The 19,028-nt window shown below is 38.6% G+C and overlaps 1 protein-coding gene across 3 annotated transcripts in view; it reads right to left on the reverse strand.

The window, feature by feature from the left end:
- The window catches only part of c19h14orf180 (chromosome 19 C14orf180 homolog), a 30,797-nt gene extending 17,273 nt beyond the window's left edge, over positions 1 to 13,524 (reverse strand). The window contains exons 1-4 of one of the 3 annotated variants that reach the window (XM_036150471.1): positions 13,069 to 13,083; positions 8,776 to 8,806; positions 1,118 to 1,195; positions 955 to 1,041 (exon numbers count right to left, since the gene is read on the reverse strand). In XM_036150471.1, coding sequence (XP_036006364.1) covers positions 955 to 1,041; positions 1,118 to 1,151 — 121 coding nt within the window. In that variant the 5' untranslated portion in view covers positions 1,152 to 1,195; positions 8,776 to 8,806; positions 13,069 to 13,083. Of the gene's footprint in view, positions 1 to 954; positions 1,042 to 1,117; positions 1,196 to 8,775; positions 8,807 to 13,068 lie in introns of all 3 variants that reach the window. The other 2 variants (XM_036150469.1, XM_036150470.1) reach the window with 2 other exon arrangements.
- Between the last annotated feature and the right edge of the window lie 5,504 nt (positions 13,525 to 19,028).

The raw sequence follows: 19,028 nt of genomic DNA on the forward strand, positions 1-19,028 counted from the left end.
ACATGTTCCTTTAGCATCTCAAATAAAGAGAAATAAACTATTATCATCTCATCTTGCTAATAGCAGTTAGTAATACAGCAATTACCAAATCTCGCAGGGTCTTCAAGCGTACAACTAAAAAGCTTCACTCATGATATGATGTGAATCCCAGATCGGAGCTCTAACTTCAGAGACAGTATTAAATATCAGCATTGGAACAGGAAGCTAATCCTGTTACTACACAATTTCCTTTTCTTATCCCTTTAAAGAATCCAATTTGTTTTTGGAAATATTGGTGAAATCTTTTTTTAACTGCATAGCTGGGAACTAAACTGATCTCTCTCTCTAACACAGAATGACGTAGCCTCTGATCCGAACACAAATACCGTACTTACTTATGGATCATGATCCAAAAGCTTAGTAAGGCTTCTATATTGTTAAAATGAATGAATCATGAAACAATGTAGCACACATAGCATTAATTCAAACTTTTTCTTTTAAATTATTAGGTTCTATACAGCTCTTTTAAAGATATCTTTTAAGAAACTCTTAATATCTTTGCTATATGCTGCACTTTAACCCCTTAACTGGTAAGACACCCGTTAAACAAACAAAAAAAGAAAATATCACAATAAACTTAAATACATACAGGCAGGTCACTACTTTCCAAAACAAGTGACTAGAAATCAGCCACAAAATCGTTAATTGATTTTTTTTTTTTTTTTTACTATTTTACCAAAAAGAGCTACTTTAAAGTACTACCTGAAAATTTTGTTTTCCATCAGAGGGCTGCCAAATGTTATACACCTTACTTGGAAATTTAGATCCTGGGAAATTTGTGAAAACCACAGCCAAAAAAACCCTCCCACAAAATCAAAGTCCACTATTGCGCAACACACTTTTTGTGTTTGCACTCATTTTCGAAGAAATGTTCCCTGAAAAGTTGATTTAAAAAGCAAAACAAAAACCACTTGCCTGGGCTTCCCTGAAGAGCGGTGAGCTCGATCAACGCCACTTCGTAGAACATCTTCTCTGCCTGGATGAACTGGAGGGCCTTCCCATCTGTTTATATAGGTGAAGGACTAGTCTCAGATACCAGCAGGATTAGTCAGTGGTAGAAGTTAAAAAGAGCCCTCACGTTTCTTTTTTCCATCCCACTGGAGAACAGCCATCCAGGCCAAACAGGCGGTGTAGCAATCCAAAGCAACCTGTTAATCTTATAGTGTGAATTGTAAGGTAGATGTTGGACTTGTGCCTGAATCCCACAATATATAGTGGAGTAAACAAATCAAGCTCCTCTTGCTGCATCATATCCTTACTTTGAAGCCAGTTTTTAACTTTTAAGTTTCTAATTCAACTTCACATTCTTTGCAATAGATTTGAACAGCAGCCTTTTTGTTTCCATAAAAAGACCATGAAAAACATCCTAAAAATAGCCCCATCTGCAAAAGCATTCAGCACACTCAGTGTTCTTGTCATGGTAAAAAGACACCATTGTTGCTTGTCAGATGAATCTAATGACCAAAGGGACGTAGAGCGCTTAAAATAAACCCTGCAGTCTCTTTTTAGGTGACCCACTTTACATCAGATTTCCCATGGGTAAAAATTACAACCAAAACATCTCAATTTGTATTGATGATGTGACTCCAAAGCAGAATTATATCAAGACATTAACAAGATTAGGAATACAAACAATAGATTTTCTATCCTGAAAAGGAGCAGGATTGCCTGATTTTAGTACAAGCACAATAATGATAGAACATTGAATTTACTCTGTAGTTATAATACCAACATACGTCACAAACTGATATGTATTTTATAGTGATTTTATGTGATAGACAAACACAATGTAGTGCATAATAGTGTAGTGGAAGCACAATTACATTTTTATCTTCCACAAATTAAAATCGGAAAAGTGTAGCATTCAGCCCACTTTACTGATACCTCTCATTAAAATCCAACGCATCCAATTGCCTTCAGAAGTCACCAAATAGGTATAAAGGTATATATAGGTATATTTAATTTCAGTATTAACCCAGCTGTTTTGTGAAAGCCTCAGAAGAGAACATTAGTTAACAAACATTATCCTAAAGACGTAGGAACACAGCGCACAACTCAGAGATAAAGTTGTGGAGAAGTTCGAAATAGGGTTGCTGTAAAAACAATGTTGGAAGGGCCCTGTGGTGCCTCTGAATGAGCGCTGGATGAAATTCCTCTGGTTGGAGAATCAGTTGACAGGCTGCCAGTTCGGATTTCATATGACTTTTTTAAACAATGCGTTTCTTTTTGCCTTTTTTTTAAATAAGCCACATGTTTTTAGTGTAAAAACAATAGCTGTTTTAACACAAGCAAGCGGCTATGCTCATATTAAAACCAAAACAAAAGCATTTGGTCTACATGCAAAACGCTTTTGGTGGTGAGAGAACCTAACACTGCACTTCACACCAATAACAAACTCCACCGAGGAAAAATGGCAGGGACTGCATCAAACTGCAGGGGTGCTTTTCTTTAGCAGAGCAATGAAATTAATCAGAGTTGATGGGAAGCTGGAGTTAAATCCTGAAAGAAAAGCTTTTAGGTGCTGCAAAACAAAGAGCTTCATCCTCCAGCAGGATGAAGGTGCTGAACATAATAGCAAAAGCTTGTTTGGATCATAGCATTTTGTTGGGAAATTTGTGGCAAGAATTTATGTTGACAGAGGCTCTCTCTCCTATCTGATCGAGACTGAACTGAAATGCAAAAAAGAATGAGTAAAAATTTCAGAATGAGGCAAAAATACTTGAAGAAAAGGTTGAATCAGTATAGAAAATCTCGCAAGGGACTGTATGAAAGTTGAAAAGCTTTCAATTGATGAACATATGTGCATCAATAAGGCAGTAAGGCAGCAGATATTTAAGTTCAATGGCTTTAAAAACAAAAGTCCCCCGTGAACCATTTTTGCCAGCTTATTCTGCTTTAATATTTTCAACAAATAACAAGCAGCAGGAGACAGTGGGCAGCTGGGACTACAGTAGCCATGAGGTGGACCATCTGTGCAGGAGAATAAAAGGGAGGAGACGTCAACAAAGGTCGGAGCCCTTCTTCTGACTGCTATTTATAACTCCCCTGAAGCACTGCAATCCAACAACAGGAACCTCTCACAATCCTTTCCTAGGAACAACCTCTGCTCTGAACTGGTAACTGGACCCCAGTAACAAAAAATAAAACAGCTTGCATTAACACAGGAGACCTCAAAGGCAAACCTCATTACACGTGCCACAAGACCAAAGTATGAACTGGCATGACCTCCAACGAAACCTACTAAAATTTAAACTAATAAAGATTTTGTATACACTTTATGTTGGTGGATTTTAAACAATAGTTTTAAATAATATATATATTTTTTTTACTTTTACAGCTACAAGACACAACAAAATGTTTTTAATTCTAAAATAATTCAGATAATTTCCCTGATTTGTATCATGGTTTCATGTTAGAAACAAAAAAAACAGTAGTAGGTTTATTAATAAGACCTAAAACATACGTATAAAAAAAGTTTAGCTATTTTTTTTATAAAGGCAATGCAGTAAGCTCTATCCAAAGAACCACAGCCGGAGTGTGATGTGGGTAAGAAGCATAGCTTGTTACTGAGGTTGACATTAGCATGACCCCGTAATTTCACATCCTCCGCTCCTGTACGTGTCCGTTCCCTTCCAGACCGCCTCCGTGAGTGCGTGAAAAGCAAAGCTTGCTACATCCGCAGTTACTCCATCTAACGCCGCTCCAGAGTTCCTTGGAGTCTGAGGAGAGCATATGTGATCATCACCATTACAAGTAGAATGCAAATCTATTTGGAGAGGATTACCACGTTTCAAATTAAATGTTGAAAAGACAAATCTGCTTCTTTATTTGGTGCAAATAGAGTGGTTTGCATCTGATATTTAAATAAAACAATACATTTTATTATGAATATTAAAATAAATGTACTTAATTTGTGGTTAATGATCTCTATTTACACTACTTAACTTTGACAAACCGAGGGTTATTGACATTCTTTTTCCTGTTTGCTATGATTGAACGACAGCATCGACATTGACGTTCAGAGAATGTGGAACCGTTCTCATTACTTAACATAACGTAGTTTCTCTGTCGGTCGGACATGAACAAAACGGAGTGAGCACGGAGGATAAATTCTAGCTCTAGGACAGAAACTTTCTCAATCCCAAGTCCTGTGTCAGTACTTCCATTTGCTATATTATTTTCTAGAAAAGATGTGGAATGCCCTGCCTCTGCCTCTCCATGTGGCCGATTCTGTTGATTCAACAAGTGTTGAATCCTATAAAAAGCAGTTGAAGACACTTTTATTTAGACAAGTGTTTACTTAAATGTCATTATTTTTGATGTTATACTTGTATGCTCTTCTTGTGATATTTATATTTGGCATTTATTACTCTGTAAAGCACTTTGTGATTTTTTCTATCTGTGAAAGGTATAGTATAAATAAAGTTTACTTACTTACTACCTACTTACTTCTTTCATCATGAAATCCAAGATGGCAGATTACTTTTGTCCATGTAAGCATAGCTAAAGAAGTGAAGAAAGAACCATGGACATAAAGCACTTGTCAGTTAAGATCTGTGTTTGTGATGCAACAATAGCTACGTTTACATGGACAAAAGTAATTAAGATTAAAGGGTTTATCAGAACAAAAATGTAAACAAGCCAATCAGTCAATTGGAATGAAATTGTATTCTGCATGAGAGGGTAGTTTATACCAATTGATAATCTTGTCGACATGCATAGAAACGCTTGTCAGGATCAAGTTACTCCGAATGTGGCAAACTGATCCAGGAGCACATGTGCGCCAGACGTAAACATATTTCTGTGTTGGTGAGTGGCAAAAATACATCAAGAAGCAAAACTGTACAACCTTTCTATTCAAAACATTAAAAGAGAATTTTTTTTATTTATTTAGTAACGTTTCAACCGTAATTAAAACCTGGTGGAAGTCCAGCCTGGGCGCTCGGAAGACAAACAAACTTGTATGATACCCCTTTGCTCACTATTTTTTGTTGTTCAGCACAGAGTTCTTCTTCTGTGTTTTTTTTTAGGGAAATTTGATCATTGCACATGTCATAGTGGTTCTATTCTGAATAATACCAGGTGCATATCCTCGCACATTTTTAATCCAAATACATTTCAATCCAATCGTGGAACTTTGTGCATGTAAATATAGCTAGTAAGAAAGAGCTGACCAAAGAGAACACAAAGGCTCATCTCATATTGACCAAAAAAAACATCCTGAACCCTAAGATATTTGGGACAAAATTAATTGGACTGACATGACAGAAGTGGAAGTTTTTGGGAGGTGTGCAACAACACCATCATGTTAGAGCAACAATCAAACATGGTGGTGGTAGTGTAATGGCTCTGGGCTGATTTTCTGCTATTATGATGGGACCGTCAACTCCTCTCTCTACCAAAAAATGAATAGTTAACATTTGTTAATTCAAGAGGCCTGAAAATGTGGCTTTTCTTGAAGAACACTTGGAGTAAGATTTACATTATTTTAGTCAAATGGCTAAAGTCAAAGTGGAATCACAAGTACTCTGCAGTTTGCCCTCTAGACTCACATGAGTTCAGTCAGCACCTCTGCAAGGTGGAGCTAGATAAGCTTAACATTCAGACTTTGACCCAAACATTTCTATTCAGTTTGATACAGAGAGGACGTATTTTTTAAAAGTGTTAAATATTGAGTATATGTTAGTCCAAATTCAAATGTTTGTCAACCAAAGCCATAGAACGTGATTTTTTTTGGTTTTATTCCATAAAAAGTAAAAATCCTTCATTTGAAGAATAATTTGCCTTCTAATCTAATCTAATCCAACAAACTGAGCCACAACTTGTGACCCAGTTTTGTGTGTGTAGATTTATCTGGTCTGAAGTTGTCACACCAGCATGGAGCTAGGCTACTTTGAATATTTAAATTCTCCTAGTTGTGTATTTATAGCCTACATAGAGAAACATAAGGGGGGAAGCTGGTATTTCTGCTCTCCTAAAACATTTGTGTGAAACTCTAAAGTTCCCACATCCTGCTTCCTATTTTAGCAGACTGACCTTTCACCTTCTTCCCCAGAGTGCAGCTGCGAAAAGAGAACAGCTCTGCAGCTTCAACTCCTGTGAAGGCTGTGAAAAATATTATGGTGGCTTGCAAAAGTATTCATGTTAACTGAATATTTTTCACTTTTTTTTTTCAGTACAACCAAAAGCGTAAAGTCGTGATTGATTGTGAAGTAGGAGGGAAATGATAGATGGTGTTCAACTTCTTTAAAAAATATAAAACTGAAAGGTATAACATGCATTTAATATTCAGCCCCCTATACTCTCCTTTATTTGCAAATTAGGTGACTTTTGAAAGCAATTGGCAGTGCTGGATCTTCAATCAATGTGTAATACAACTGTTCTATACAACAAATGTCAGAGGTTTGTCAGAGAACATTAGTGAATGGAACAGCACCATGAAGACCAAAGAAAGCAGCTGAAAGATCAGGGCAAAGGTTTCAGAGAGGTTTATAGCAGGTTTTGGATATAAAACAATACATTTGGAATCCACGGTTCAATCAGTTGAAAGTAAAAAGAAGCGGTGGGCTCCTGGAGCAACACAGATCCACAGAAGAGGTTGGAGAATCATAACGCACCATTCCCACGGTCAAATGCAGGTCTTCCTGTACCCAGATTCAACTCTAGATGAGCCCTTGGCTCTCTAAGTCATTATGGTTCCGTTCTCTGGACTTTCCCCCAACAAAAACCCAGATCAGTAATTACTGTATCTTCCTTTAGATGCAAAGTAAAACATTTTCCTAAGCGTTTAGTTATGTGTTTTGTTTCTCTCTTTTTCTTGACTGCACATGATCTTATGTCTGTGTTGTTTTAAATCTCTGCTTCATTTGCAGGTTTTAATAATTTTCATCATTTATTTTTATCTTTGACTTTTTGTTTAAGCCTGTCTTGTTGTATGAAATGTGCTCTATATTTCAGACTTAACTTTTTGGCCTACATTTAAAATGGTGGTCTGCGGAGCAAAAACTATCACTGCACAGCACCTTTAACATACTATTCTCGTGGTGATACAAGGTGGTGGCAGTGTCATGCAGTCGGGTTTGTAAGATACAGAAAGTGCATGGACACTGGCCAGAGATAATGAGTGAAGCTAATTACAGGAAAATCCTGGAAGATTGTCTCTATGATGCAATCCTTAGGTTTGTGTCTATGTTTAGGTTCCTGGGGATCGGGCAGTGTGTCAGTGTTTCTCAGCTCTCTAGTATCGTTTATAAATCTGTAGATTCTGTTCTTTTCCTCTTTTTTCTTGTCATTAGTTAGTATCCTCTTCATTATGGATTTAGACTTTATTCTTGTTTCTGTTAGATCTTTGTTTTTCTGTTTTCATTAGTTCAGTCAGTCCTTACTTTATTTTTAGGGTCTGTTTATTCTTAATGGTTTTTGTATTCTTGTTAGGTCCTGTGCTTCCTCCTTGTCTCTGTCAGATCATTCCTCTCCCTCGGCACATTACCGTCATCTCATTCACCTGTGCTAATTATCCCTACCTAATTTCTCCTCTGTCTCCTTCCCCATTTAAAATGCTGGTTTCCTCTCCCTCCTTGTGCTCCTCTGTTCTGGTTTGCTCCTTGTTTGCGTCCTGGGGCCTTGTCTTTGCCAGCCCTGTCTGTAAGTTTGCTGTTTTATTTGAAATAAATCAGTTTCCCCTTCAGCATGCAGCTCCCAATCGCTTGTCTGCATTTTGGCCCACCACCACCAACATAACAAACATGACACTTTAGAATCTGCAAAACACTTAAGATTGAGGTGGCAGTCTCTCCTCAGGCAGGACAACAACCCTGAAAATAGAGTCAGAGATATACTGGATTGGTTTAGATAGAAACACATTCATGTGTTAGAATGGGCCAATCAAAGTCTAGACCAAAACCCAAAAGAGATTCTAACCATATTTAGACACAGCGATCACCGTTGTTTAGCTATGGTAATCATCATTGTGTAAAGCAGGTCAATAGGAAATTCTTATTGCTGTAATGTTACACTAAAAGTAAGAGAGTGTTACTCTGCTGTACATGTAACACCTCAATCTGACCTGACATAACCCATTACTATTAATGAGCTTATGTAACTCAAAAGATTTAACTCTGTCATGGTATCCTGAGCGGCCGGGGATGTTGTTGTGCAGTAGCCACTGATAGATCGAGGCTCTGCAAATCTTACCTTATTATGAACCCACCCAAATATTTTAGACACAGATAGGTAAAGCCATGCTGAGATAGATAACCTGAGCTGGCTAAGTTTAGCGCTGGAGTATCTCAATAACAAGGAGAGGAGCTGTGGGGGTAATAGATCCTGAAACACAACACCTTTATATTATCTCGGTGTCCTGTACTGCTGTAGTTTATAGTGGCAGTGAAGTGGAAATCCATGCATGGGCTACTCGCCACGGATGCAGGTTAATTAGTGCACTCCCATTCTGTTGTACTGAGATAAGAGCCCACAAATCCTCTTAAGAGAGATACACACCTTCTGACTGACACACAAAGCATGTGGCATTCTGGGACAAATGGCTTATTATGAACTCACCCAAAGACATCCGTTCAGCCCCTTCTGCTTGATTTACCCTCTATATATGGGCTACATCCTCCATTGTCTTGGAATTTGCTACACCCCCTGCATGTTTCCCTCACAAGTCAAATAAACTGGCTTTTTGGTTAGTGGCATGCAACAAGCTTAGATGGGGTTTTGTTAGAGAAAGGATACAGTTCTTTTCAGTGATGAACAGTTCAGCAATCTGTGAAGCACAGAAAAACAATCAATCAGGGTTAAGTGGTAAATATTTCACTTTTAAGATCATTACAATTAATACTCTTTGCAGATGACATAATTTAGTTTTATTTTGTCTCAAAGACTTAAATTAATGATAGCAAACAATGGAGAAAACAGCAAAACAATTTAATAATGTGGTTTGATGTAGAAAAGAAGACTTTAGATCAAAGTAAAAGAAAGTCCATTGTTATGCATTCTAAACCAAATGTAAATTTAAATCTTTGATGAATTAGGTTGAAGCAAAATGTCTGAAATAAGTTTTTCTTGTAAATATCAATACAGTAAATTGTATTGGAATTCATAAATTATGTCAGATTAGATATTGCTCAAGGTATTGCCTTGAGACAGCATGTGTTGTGAATTGGCACTATACAAATAAACTAAATATACACTGTTCAAAACACATGAAGGGGACACTTAAACAAAAAAATTTAACTCCAAGTCAATCACACTTCTGTGAAATCAAACTGTCCACTTAAGAAGCAACACTGACTGACAATCAATTTCACCTGCTGTTGTGCAAATGGAATAGAAAACGGATGGAAACTATAGACAATTAACAAGACCCCCCAGTAAAGGTGTGGCTCTGCAGGTGGTGACCACAGACCTTTATCAGTTCCTCTGGTTTCTGGCTGATGTTTTGGTCACTTTTGTGGTCACTTTCACTCTAGTGGTAGCATGAGACGGAGTCTACAACCCACACAAGTGGCTCAGGTAGTGCAGCTCATCCAGGATGGCACATCAGTGAGAGCTGTGGCAAGAAGGTTTGCTGTGTCTGCCAGCGTAGTGTCCAGAGCATGGAGGCACTACCAGGAGACAGGCCAGTACATCAGGACAGGATCTCCCTGTAATGTGTTTGTCCCCTTTAATATTGAGTGTGGCTCCAAATCCAGATCTCCTTGGGTTAATAAATTAGACTTCTATTGACAATGTTTTGTGTGATTTTTGTGGTCAACACATTCAATTATGTAAACAACATAGTATTTAATAAGAATATTTAATTCATTCAGATCTAGGATGTGTTATTTGGTGTTCCCTTTATTTTTTGAGCAGTTTACTTGAATTTAATTTAATTGCATTAACATATGAAGTTAGAGATGTTTTAACTTGATAGTTATACATTCAACAGCAAAGAACATTATATAATGTATCGTTTGGAAACATGGCAAAACGTAAAACCAATATAAATCATATATATATATATATATATATATATATATATATATATATATATATATATATATATATATATATATATATATATATATATATATATATAATGTGTGTGTGCTGTATGTATGTTAAATAAGAGCTATAGGAATTTAATTTCAGTTATTCATTTCAACGATTTAAGAAGACATAATGCCATCAAAAATAAAGTTATGATCTTGCCTTTAACTACATATTTGAGACAGCAGGACTCATGATATGATTACCATGGACACACATTGAAAAATGTTGTTACATGAGCATCAAAGTAATTTCCCTCTGGGATTATTAAAGTATGTCTGATTCTGATTCTGATCACAGCTTTCTTACATGTGCATCAGTTCTAGAGAACTGATACAACTGTCTCTCATATATTTCAGCAATGGCCCAATATTAACATGATTTATCTCATGCTGTGCTATGCAGATGCTTCACTCGCCTAAGCTCGCTCCTGGTGCTAATTAAACTATTGACATAAATTAGTTTATGATTAATTTGGCTAATAATAATCTGACTGCACTCACAAGTCCCTGACGAGTGACTCACACATTGTTAACTGTTCCGTAGAAAAAGATAAAATAAAATTAGTTGATGACTTCACAGCAAAAGTTATGAACCCCATTCCTGACACAGCAGTCAGAATGGCACCGTAACAAACATAACACACACACTTCAAAAACATGACAGTCCTCCTCCTTTCCTCATGTTTAGACCAATGTAAAACTTTTTTTTCACATCAACTTACATTGCAAAAAAATACAAAACATAGCCTATATAAAGCTAAACACAGAGCGTTTTAGTGGATTTTTAAACATTCCTAATTGTGTATGTAGAAAAACAATATTTATAAATGGTACAAGTATTGCTTAAAAGCAAGATTATTGTCTTAGAAAAGATAACCTTGGGTAAAAGGTATAATGTTAAGCTACACTGTATTTCAGTCAACTCATGCACTAGTTACTAATTACAATAGGGAACATGTAAAGTATTAGGAAGATTTAAACATATTAAATGCAGTGAGAACCAGTGAAAACAATGTGTGGAGAGGGAAAGATTTAGAAAGATAAAGTAAGGCATCTGACCTCGTATCTAATGACTGCATTATTGAGATGTGATGCGTCTCACAAATCCAGGTAGAAAAAGAAAAAAAAAAACAGAAGAAGAAATTGAGGCTCCATATGAATACCCGTAATAATAGCTCCAAGCTCCTGTTCCTAGCTTGTACTCATTGACCTTTCATGGGGTCAACAGAAAGGAGCCTCGAAATGCTGTACCAATTTTGGACAGCCTTTAACTCTGACGTCATTACGTGACGAAAATGCACATGGATGATGCGAGTCAACCTAGGCCTGCATCCTTCCAAAAATGAACTACAAAGCATACGCTCTCTTCTCTCCAGACATTTTCATTAATTTCCTTGAGGTGGGCTGTGCTTATATGTCATGTCATGCAAAGAATTATGGGATACCTTAAGGCTTCTTCGCACTGGTAAGGGACATTGCGGGGTTTCTAGGCTAAATTTGCAGCAGGAGGAAGAAAACAGGCTAATTTTCCTACCTCCTTCCTTATTGACTGGCTGCACTATTCGGACAGCACTTATGGCGACTGCTGACGAACTTCTGCTTTGACTAAATAGTCCTTACTCGATAAGGGTATCCGGATGGAGCATAAGTTGGTCCTCTGGGTGGATTCTTCTTTGTTGAGACGTTACATCTCTGCTCCTTCCCTCTGGCAGGAGGCTGCGGTCCATCAGGACCAAAACCTCACGCCACAAGAACAGTTTTTCCCCATCTGCTATACCAGCCTTATGAACAAGGCCAAGAGCCGCCCGTGACACTGGACGCTGTCTCTCTCCCCCGTTCAGGACTTACAAGCTTCTGTGTTACATTAACGCACAGTTTACGGAGTGTATACAGCTTCTGTATATATATATCCTTTTTACTTCTTATTTTACTGTATTCCTATTTTTTGTCTGCACCATCAACACCAAGTCAAATTCCTTGTAAGTGCAAACCTACTTGACGATTAAACTTGATTTTGATTCAAGAGACTTCATCACTCTGAAGCATTCTAGATAAACTCAGCCTTATAAGCAACTATGCAAAGGTACTGCTTACAAGACTTCAGACTCTTGGAGAAAAGACGAAATGTTTCAACAAAGAAGAACCCGTCCAGAGGACTTCCTCAATTTCTTTTTTATTTCTTTTGTGTTGCTTTTTGGTTTGAAATGGGCTTATTCTGAATATTTTCTCTTTAATACAAAAAGAATACCCATGCTGGCTTGTAAAAAAAGGTATGCATTTATAGGCTGATGCTTCAGAATGGTTTTCATGTATTTATCTAGATCTTCAAATTATCTTTGTTTTTGTTGTTTTTGTTGATCATTGTCATCGTCACTGTAGGATTTAAATGCCTTTGATATTTTTTTCTAGTACAAAGTAAATAAAATACTGAAGTCTGGAGATGCGAATGTATACTGTGAGCTGTTAAAGCAAATAATACTTCTCTCCGCACAGCCCGGCAGGTCTGGTCAACATCATCCTGCAAGCGGTAAAGTTCTGGAGCGAATTCAGTGTTTTGACATCAGGCGCATTCCTTTACATACTACACGGGAAGAAATGACAGCTCCACTATTGTGGAGAAACCTTGTCAAGCACCCTGAAATGTTATCAAGTAAAAAGTTATTAACGTACAATAACATAGCTACCTTAACATAAAAATAGTCTAACATGTAATGGGTCATAGACAGTTAATAGAGACCTACTATCCTTTAGCAGCATTTCTGGTGGGACAGAGGTGATCTTCCACAGTGAACACACAAGCACATAATAGCCTGCTGTCAAATTCGACATTGGTGCTAAAGATATCAAGGTTAAATCTGGCCTTTGTGCTGTGCTTTATGGTAGTATGATCCTCTACAGACGAAATGAAGCAAATTTGTCTGCACAGCTGAGAAAACATGTGATCCTTGGTGAAAAAAAGCTGTGCCTTTGTGTGCCCAGCTAAAATCTAGCTCACCTGGTGCAGGCAGTTGGGCAGAGAGGTGAAGCTCTGCACATGGGTCAGTCCCAACAGGCAGCTGAGGAAGCAGTGGAGGGCGGCCTGGTACTCCCCCTGCTGCTGGAGCTGCTGTCCCAGCTCAAAGAGGCCCTCCCTCCCTCCGTTCAGCATCCCCAGTCCCAGCCAGAGTCAAAGCTGCCTCCCATCAGAGCTCTCACTGGCCGAGGAGCAACGTTCCCCCTGTCTTTCACTTCTGCATCGAAGCACCACAGGTAGGAAGAAAACAGCCAGAGGGGTGGGGGAAATGTTTTAAAAAAAAAAAGACTGCTGGTAGATAAACAGACAGAGTAAGCAGTGCAGCCCTCCTCTCTGTCCCGTCTGTGCTCACTAAGTCAAAGACAGGTGGTGAGGAGCAGTGTGAGGTAGTGCCGGCGTCTCACACAGAAAAGATCCATTCCCCTCCCTCCTCTCAGGCTGCACCAGGAAAGGAGGACAGAGGAAGTTGGAGAGTGTTTGCTGTGTGAGTGGCAGAGCTCTGAGCCAATCTCTGCCCTGATCTTGTATGGTAGCTCCACCGGTGTGTGGAGTGTTTTTCCAATCCCTGAGCAAGGGATAGAAAGATGAGTAAAGAGCCTTGGAGAAGACATCCTACTTTTTCACACAGTTTGTTCCACTAAAACAACACACTTCAACATATTTTTGGAGTGTGTTATGTGAAAGAGAAGCACAAACCTATTCATTCTGTGAGTGCGGAAGTGAAAGTGGATGGAAAACATTTTACACTAATACCAGTAAGTAAAAACCCAGCAGTCACCTCAGCACTGAACAAACATAATCACAAAGGCCTACAGACACAGCAAACATCCACTCCAATCCAACTTTATTTATAAAGCACTTGACACCAACACAGAAGCCAAAGAGCTGCACAGAAAAAAAGCAAAGATATAGATAACACAAGTAGAACTGATAAAATTCAACTTTAATAAAAAACAAAATACATTGACATAAAACTGACATCCTACTACATATTAAAAGGCAGAGAGGGAAAAAAATTTGTTTTTTGAAGGCATGGCCATCTCAGTTTGTGCTTGGTTCTCAGTACTGACAAGGAGGGGAAGGGCTCATGGATGTCAAGCAGGGCGTGGCCATTTAAAACAAATACAAGAATATTAAAATGGATCCTAACAAATAGGAAGCCATTGAAGTGAACTCAAAACAGATGATATGTGCTTAGATTTGTGTGTGTTGGTTAAAAGACGTGCAGCAGCATTTTGCACCATCCGCAGACGTGTGATTAAAGACCCACCGACACCAAAATAAAATGTGTTACAGCAATCCAGTCATGTTGTCACAAAGGCCTGAACCATTACATGGCAAGAATAAAGTTGCAGGGGAGTTCAAAGAAGAATAAGGCTATAAATCATCATCCAAATATGTAAAAATGTTAACATCTAAAAAAAAAAGCTAAAGTATGGTTCAACAGCAAAGCTACGAGATATGTCCAACCACCAAAACTGACAGACATAGCTGGAAGATCATTAATCAGATTAGCTGCCAAGAAGTCCTTGATAATTCCAGATTAGCAACTGAGCTCCACGGCTCAGAAGCGTTATATACTCCACAGAACTGACCATACTCCCTTTATCTGCAGCCGCTTGGCCTTCTTAAATGTTTGTTTAATGTAACCATCAATTGTTATGCTGATGACTTGCAGCTTTATGTGCCTTTCACCACTGGTAACAGGGCTGAGTTGTCAAAATTGAAACCTGCTGGTCTGCAATTAGGGGCTGGTTATCTATTCATTTCCTGCTTCTTAATACCGACAACACAGATTTATTGTCATTGGACCTCAAAAACTTCACCTTGAAAATTGTCATTTATGTCATAAAATGTAGGGACAAGGTAAAGAACTAGGGAGTGTGGTTTGACCTAGTGTTCTCCTTTGAATCTCACATTAAAGAGGTCACAAGTTTTATCACCTAAGGAACATTATCATTATTAGATTGTGTTTATCTCTCGAAAATGCAGTTTCTTATCCATGCATTTGTATCTTCACGCATTGAAAGGTTTTAGAGGCCTGCAGATAGTTCAAAACGTGGCTGCTCGCATCTTGACCAAAACTGGGAAATATGAGCATATAACTGCAGTACTGACATCCGTCCACTGGTTTCCTTGTCAGGTTCGAGCTGATTTGAAGATCTTGCTGCTCACCTACAAGGCCCAAAATGGTCTGGCGTCGTCTTATCTATCCGAACTTTTGCACCTGTACGTTCCAACCCGTGCTCTTCGATCACAGGGCACGGATCTTTTATATGCGAGAGTGCTTATTGCTGTCCTGCCCAATCTCTGTGGAATAATCTCCCTTTAGACAATCGGCAGGCCTGTTCTGTGGAGGTTTTTAAAGCCAAGCTAAACACCCACTTGTTCACCTTGTTTTATGCAGCCTAATTTGATGCCTAAACTAATAATTTGATGCCTAAACTAATTGTTTTAATATTGGTGCTTCCTAGGTGTGCTTGGTAGTGCAGTGGTTAGAGTGCATGACCATGTACGGCCTTAGCCCTCGGTGCGGCCAACCTGGGTTCGACTCTGACCTGTGGCCCTTTCCCCCATCTCTCGTACCCTCTTTCCTGTCAGCCCACTGTATGAAAAACAAGCCAGAAGTGCCGTAAAAACCTAAAAAAAATAATGTCTTTTATTTCTTGTTTTGCCATTTTTACTACCTACTGTTCAGCATTTTGAATGTAAGCACTTTATATGTGGATGGGAAAACTATGGGGCTGGCCGATAAAATAATAATGGTGTCTATCATGATAGACACGGGATCAATATTAATGGAAAATTCGTTCAATTAAATGATCAATAAATTCACTGAACTCTAATCCAAAACCGCACGGCATTCTGCGGGATGTAGGCACAAGAAAGGCTTTAGCCTCTCGACCTCTCACGGCACAATTAAGCAAGGCTGTTGGCATCAACAAATTCACTAACTCTCTGGTAAGCTAGCAACAACTTGTTGAGCAGCATGTGCAGTAGCAGTTTAATTTTTTACCACGTGCCTCATAACAGCTTCAACACAAAAACGAACAACATGGAGTGAAAGGAGAAAATGAGTTCAACAGCTCCAGAAAAAAACTGGATAAAAGAGGAAAGGTCACATCAGCACTTGGCAATATTTTGGATATTTTAGGTCTGATGGGAGTCAGACCAATGTTGTCTGCACACTATGCAAGGTCGTTAACCCTATTAAGTCTGGCAATACAACAAATTTATTTTACCACCTCAGCTGCTCCCATCTGTTGGAGCAGTGCAGCGTCAAATGATATGCAGGGAACCCATAGAAAAGGAAAAGGAGATGCTGTCAGCTAAGCACTTTTCCACATTGACCAGCATGTTTATTGACAGCTTTTTATAGCTGTGTTCACCTCTCTTTTTTTCTCCTGGTCCTTATTTCAAATAGGTAAAACAAAAAGCAAATCATTAATTATCGATATCGACTGACATAAAATGTTTATATCATGATACATTTTTCAGTCATAATGCTCAGCCCTAGGAAGCAGCTCAGACTTGGTGGGAAGATGGAGATAAATTAAACATGTAAGTGCCTAAAGAAAACATGTTGGAAGCAGCAAAATAATTGAGAATGGGACACAGGTTCACCTTCCAGCAGAATGACAACCCAAAAATCTACAGCCAGAATCAAAGCATATAAATGCCCTCAAATTACTCAGTTAAAGTCCAGAAATTAACTTAATTGAGCATCTCTGGTAAGACTTCAATGTTTTATGTTCACAAATGTTTGTCATGCTGTGCCAGTCTCTACACCTGCAGCAAACTACTGACTCTTTAACAAACATGATGAAAAGCAAGTATCCTGTTAATGTTTACTTTAAAACCACGCACCACTTTGTGTTGATCTATCATCTAGAGTCTCAGTAAAATGCAGTCACATATCAGCATGCAACGTGATAAAATGTAAAAACATGTGACTAGTTTTGCATTGGCACTGAGTCTAAATAAGCCTTGCTAAAAGCTCAAAGTGCTGCCTTCCTTCCACAAAGCATCTGCTCTGTTCAAGGGAATCATTTAAAATCTCGCTGCCTTCTCAATTATTCATGAAGGTAGAAGGAGTAAGGATTCAACTATAAGTTTGAATGTGCGTAAATATGTACACCATAACTTTCATTATACTGTAGGATTAAAGCACACATCAGGAGATGCAAATACATAGTAATTAAACAGTCTCTTTTCTGCATGTGTGCAAGAAAATACACTCTATCCAAAGAAAAACAGCTAATATTTATTCAAGGGGCCTGCCTCCTCTGGATGTTTGCTCACTGCCCTTTGGTAATCACCACAGTTGCAAATCCATTAGGTATCCAGAAAAGGGAAGAAGAAAAGAGGAGATAAAATCAATACAGACGATCTATTAATTAATCCGAGATGACCATGAATGGCCCTTAACTCTGAAAGCGACACCTCTCTTGCTTCATAAGGACACAAGTTACTTAGTTCTGGAAGATATTAACAAGGTGACACAAAGCAAATGAGTAGAGTCTGTCTCCATTAGTGTCCAATGCACAGAAAGATTGAAAAAAGATGACGGTAATGGGAGTTCACATGGCATTAGATCTGAACTTGAGGGTCAAACAGGGTGATTTGTGAACAGTCCTAGATTTTGGACGAACAGCAGCTAGCAGAGGGAATTGATTATACTTATCCAGGCCAACTCATTCCCTCTCTGCAGACAGTTTATTGCACTTGCTTTACTGTACTGTCAATGCAGTTGAGTCAGAATGCATATAGAGGGGGAATAAACCTTTAGATGACATGCAGTTGGAAGCTCTGAGAATGACTCTCAACTCTCATGGTAAAAGATTGCAGATGAGTCAAACTTAAAGGACCAGGTCAGCTGTGAGGAGCTGATGCTGGATGTTCTTGTTTTTGTCATCAACATGATAAACCCCTTTGACATAAAAACACTCTGCAAAGATGAATGACTGAGAACCATTTAACAAAACAAACCTCATTTGTTATCCATACATTCTTAGATTTGTATTCATGTGTGTCTGTAAAAAACAGAACAATACATAAAGTTATGTGGAAGGATGCTTTTTAAAATGTATTTACAGTTAAAAATCTTTATGTGCAGTAGACTTGTTTTCAACCAATATATCGTCGAGTCACATTTCATTGCTATGTCAGGTGCAAGCCTTTTGATGTGTCCACCACAAGAAGACCTGTTATGGAACAACTAGATTTAGAATAAGATTAAATTACACAGAGGTTGCTTCTGAAAGCAATACATGGATTTTGGTCCACATCTGTTTCTATTTCTGTTTAAAGGAGCAATAAGCAGAATTTCACCCCTAGGTGGGCTGTTGAGCATTGTCTGCAGATTAAAACAAGATGCGTTCCAAGTCACGCCTCTTTCCATCTCCACTCCAGCTGCATCCCGGCCCCCACTTTCCCCTCCACTTCTCACCTGTCGACTCGTTTGTGAATGTTTGCAAAGGATAAATACACAGCAAAAGAGCATCACCTTTCAGAGGAACGTTTCTAGTGTAGATGGAAGCAACTCATAACTTTGTAATGTTGTTAGCAAGAGAACCCTTCAATCCACTGGATGTGCACTCGGCGATTTTGTTCCTACGCTACACTGCTGTGATGGTGGTGTTTTATGAGCAGGGAGGTTCTAAGCCCAGAGTTCCAGCTATTCTCATGGACGTACTTGCATGCAAGGCCAGGAGGGTCAAGGGGTATGGAGTCATGGCTTATCACAAGCCCTGGCAGCATGGGTGGGCATTAGGGGTCCGTGCCCGCCTGCAGAGCCAACAGTGTCCACCCTGGACTGGAACTTGGGTTTTGTTTGATTTTTACCTTGGAGTGGCCAACTTTCTACTATTCTTATCTTGATTTGTCAATCATATAACATGCTAGCCACTTACAGCTAGAGAGGGCCGGGTCACTAAGTCATA

The sequence above is a fragment of the Fundulus heteroclitus genome, chromosome 19 (assembly GCF_011125445.2).
Source record: "Fundulus heteroclitus isolate FHET01 chromosome 19, MU-UCD_Fhet_4.1, whole genome shotgun sequence".
NCBI classification, from domain to species: domain Eukaryota; kingdom Metazoa; phylum Chordata; class Actinopteri; order Cyprinodontiformes; family Fundulidae; genus Fundulus; species Fundulus heteroclitus.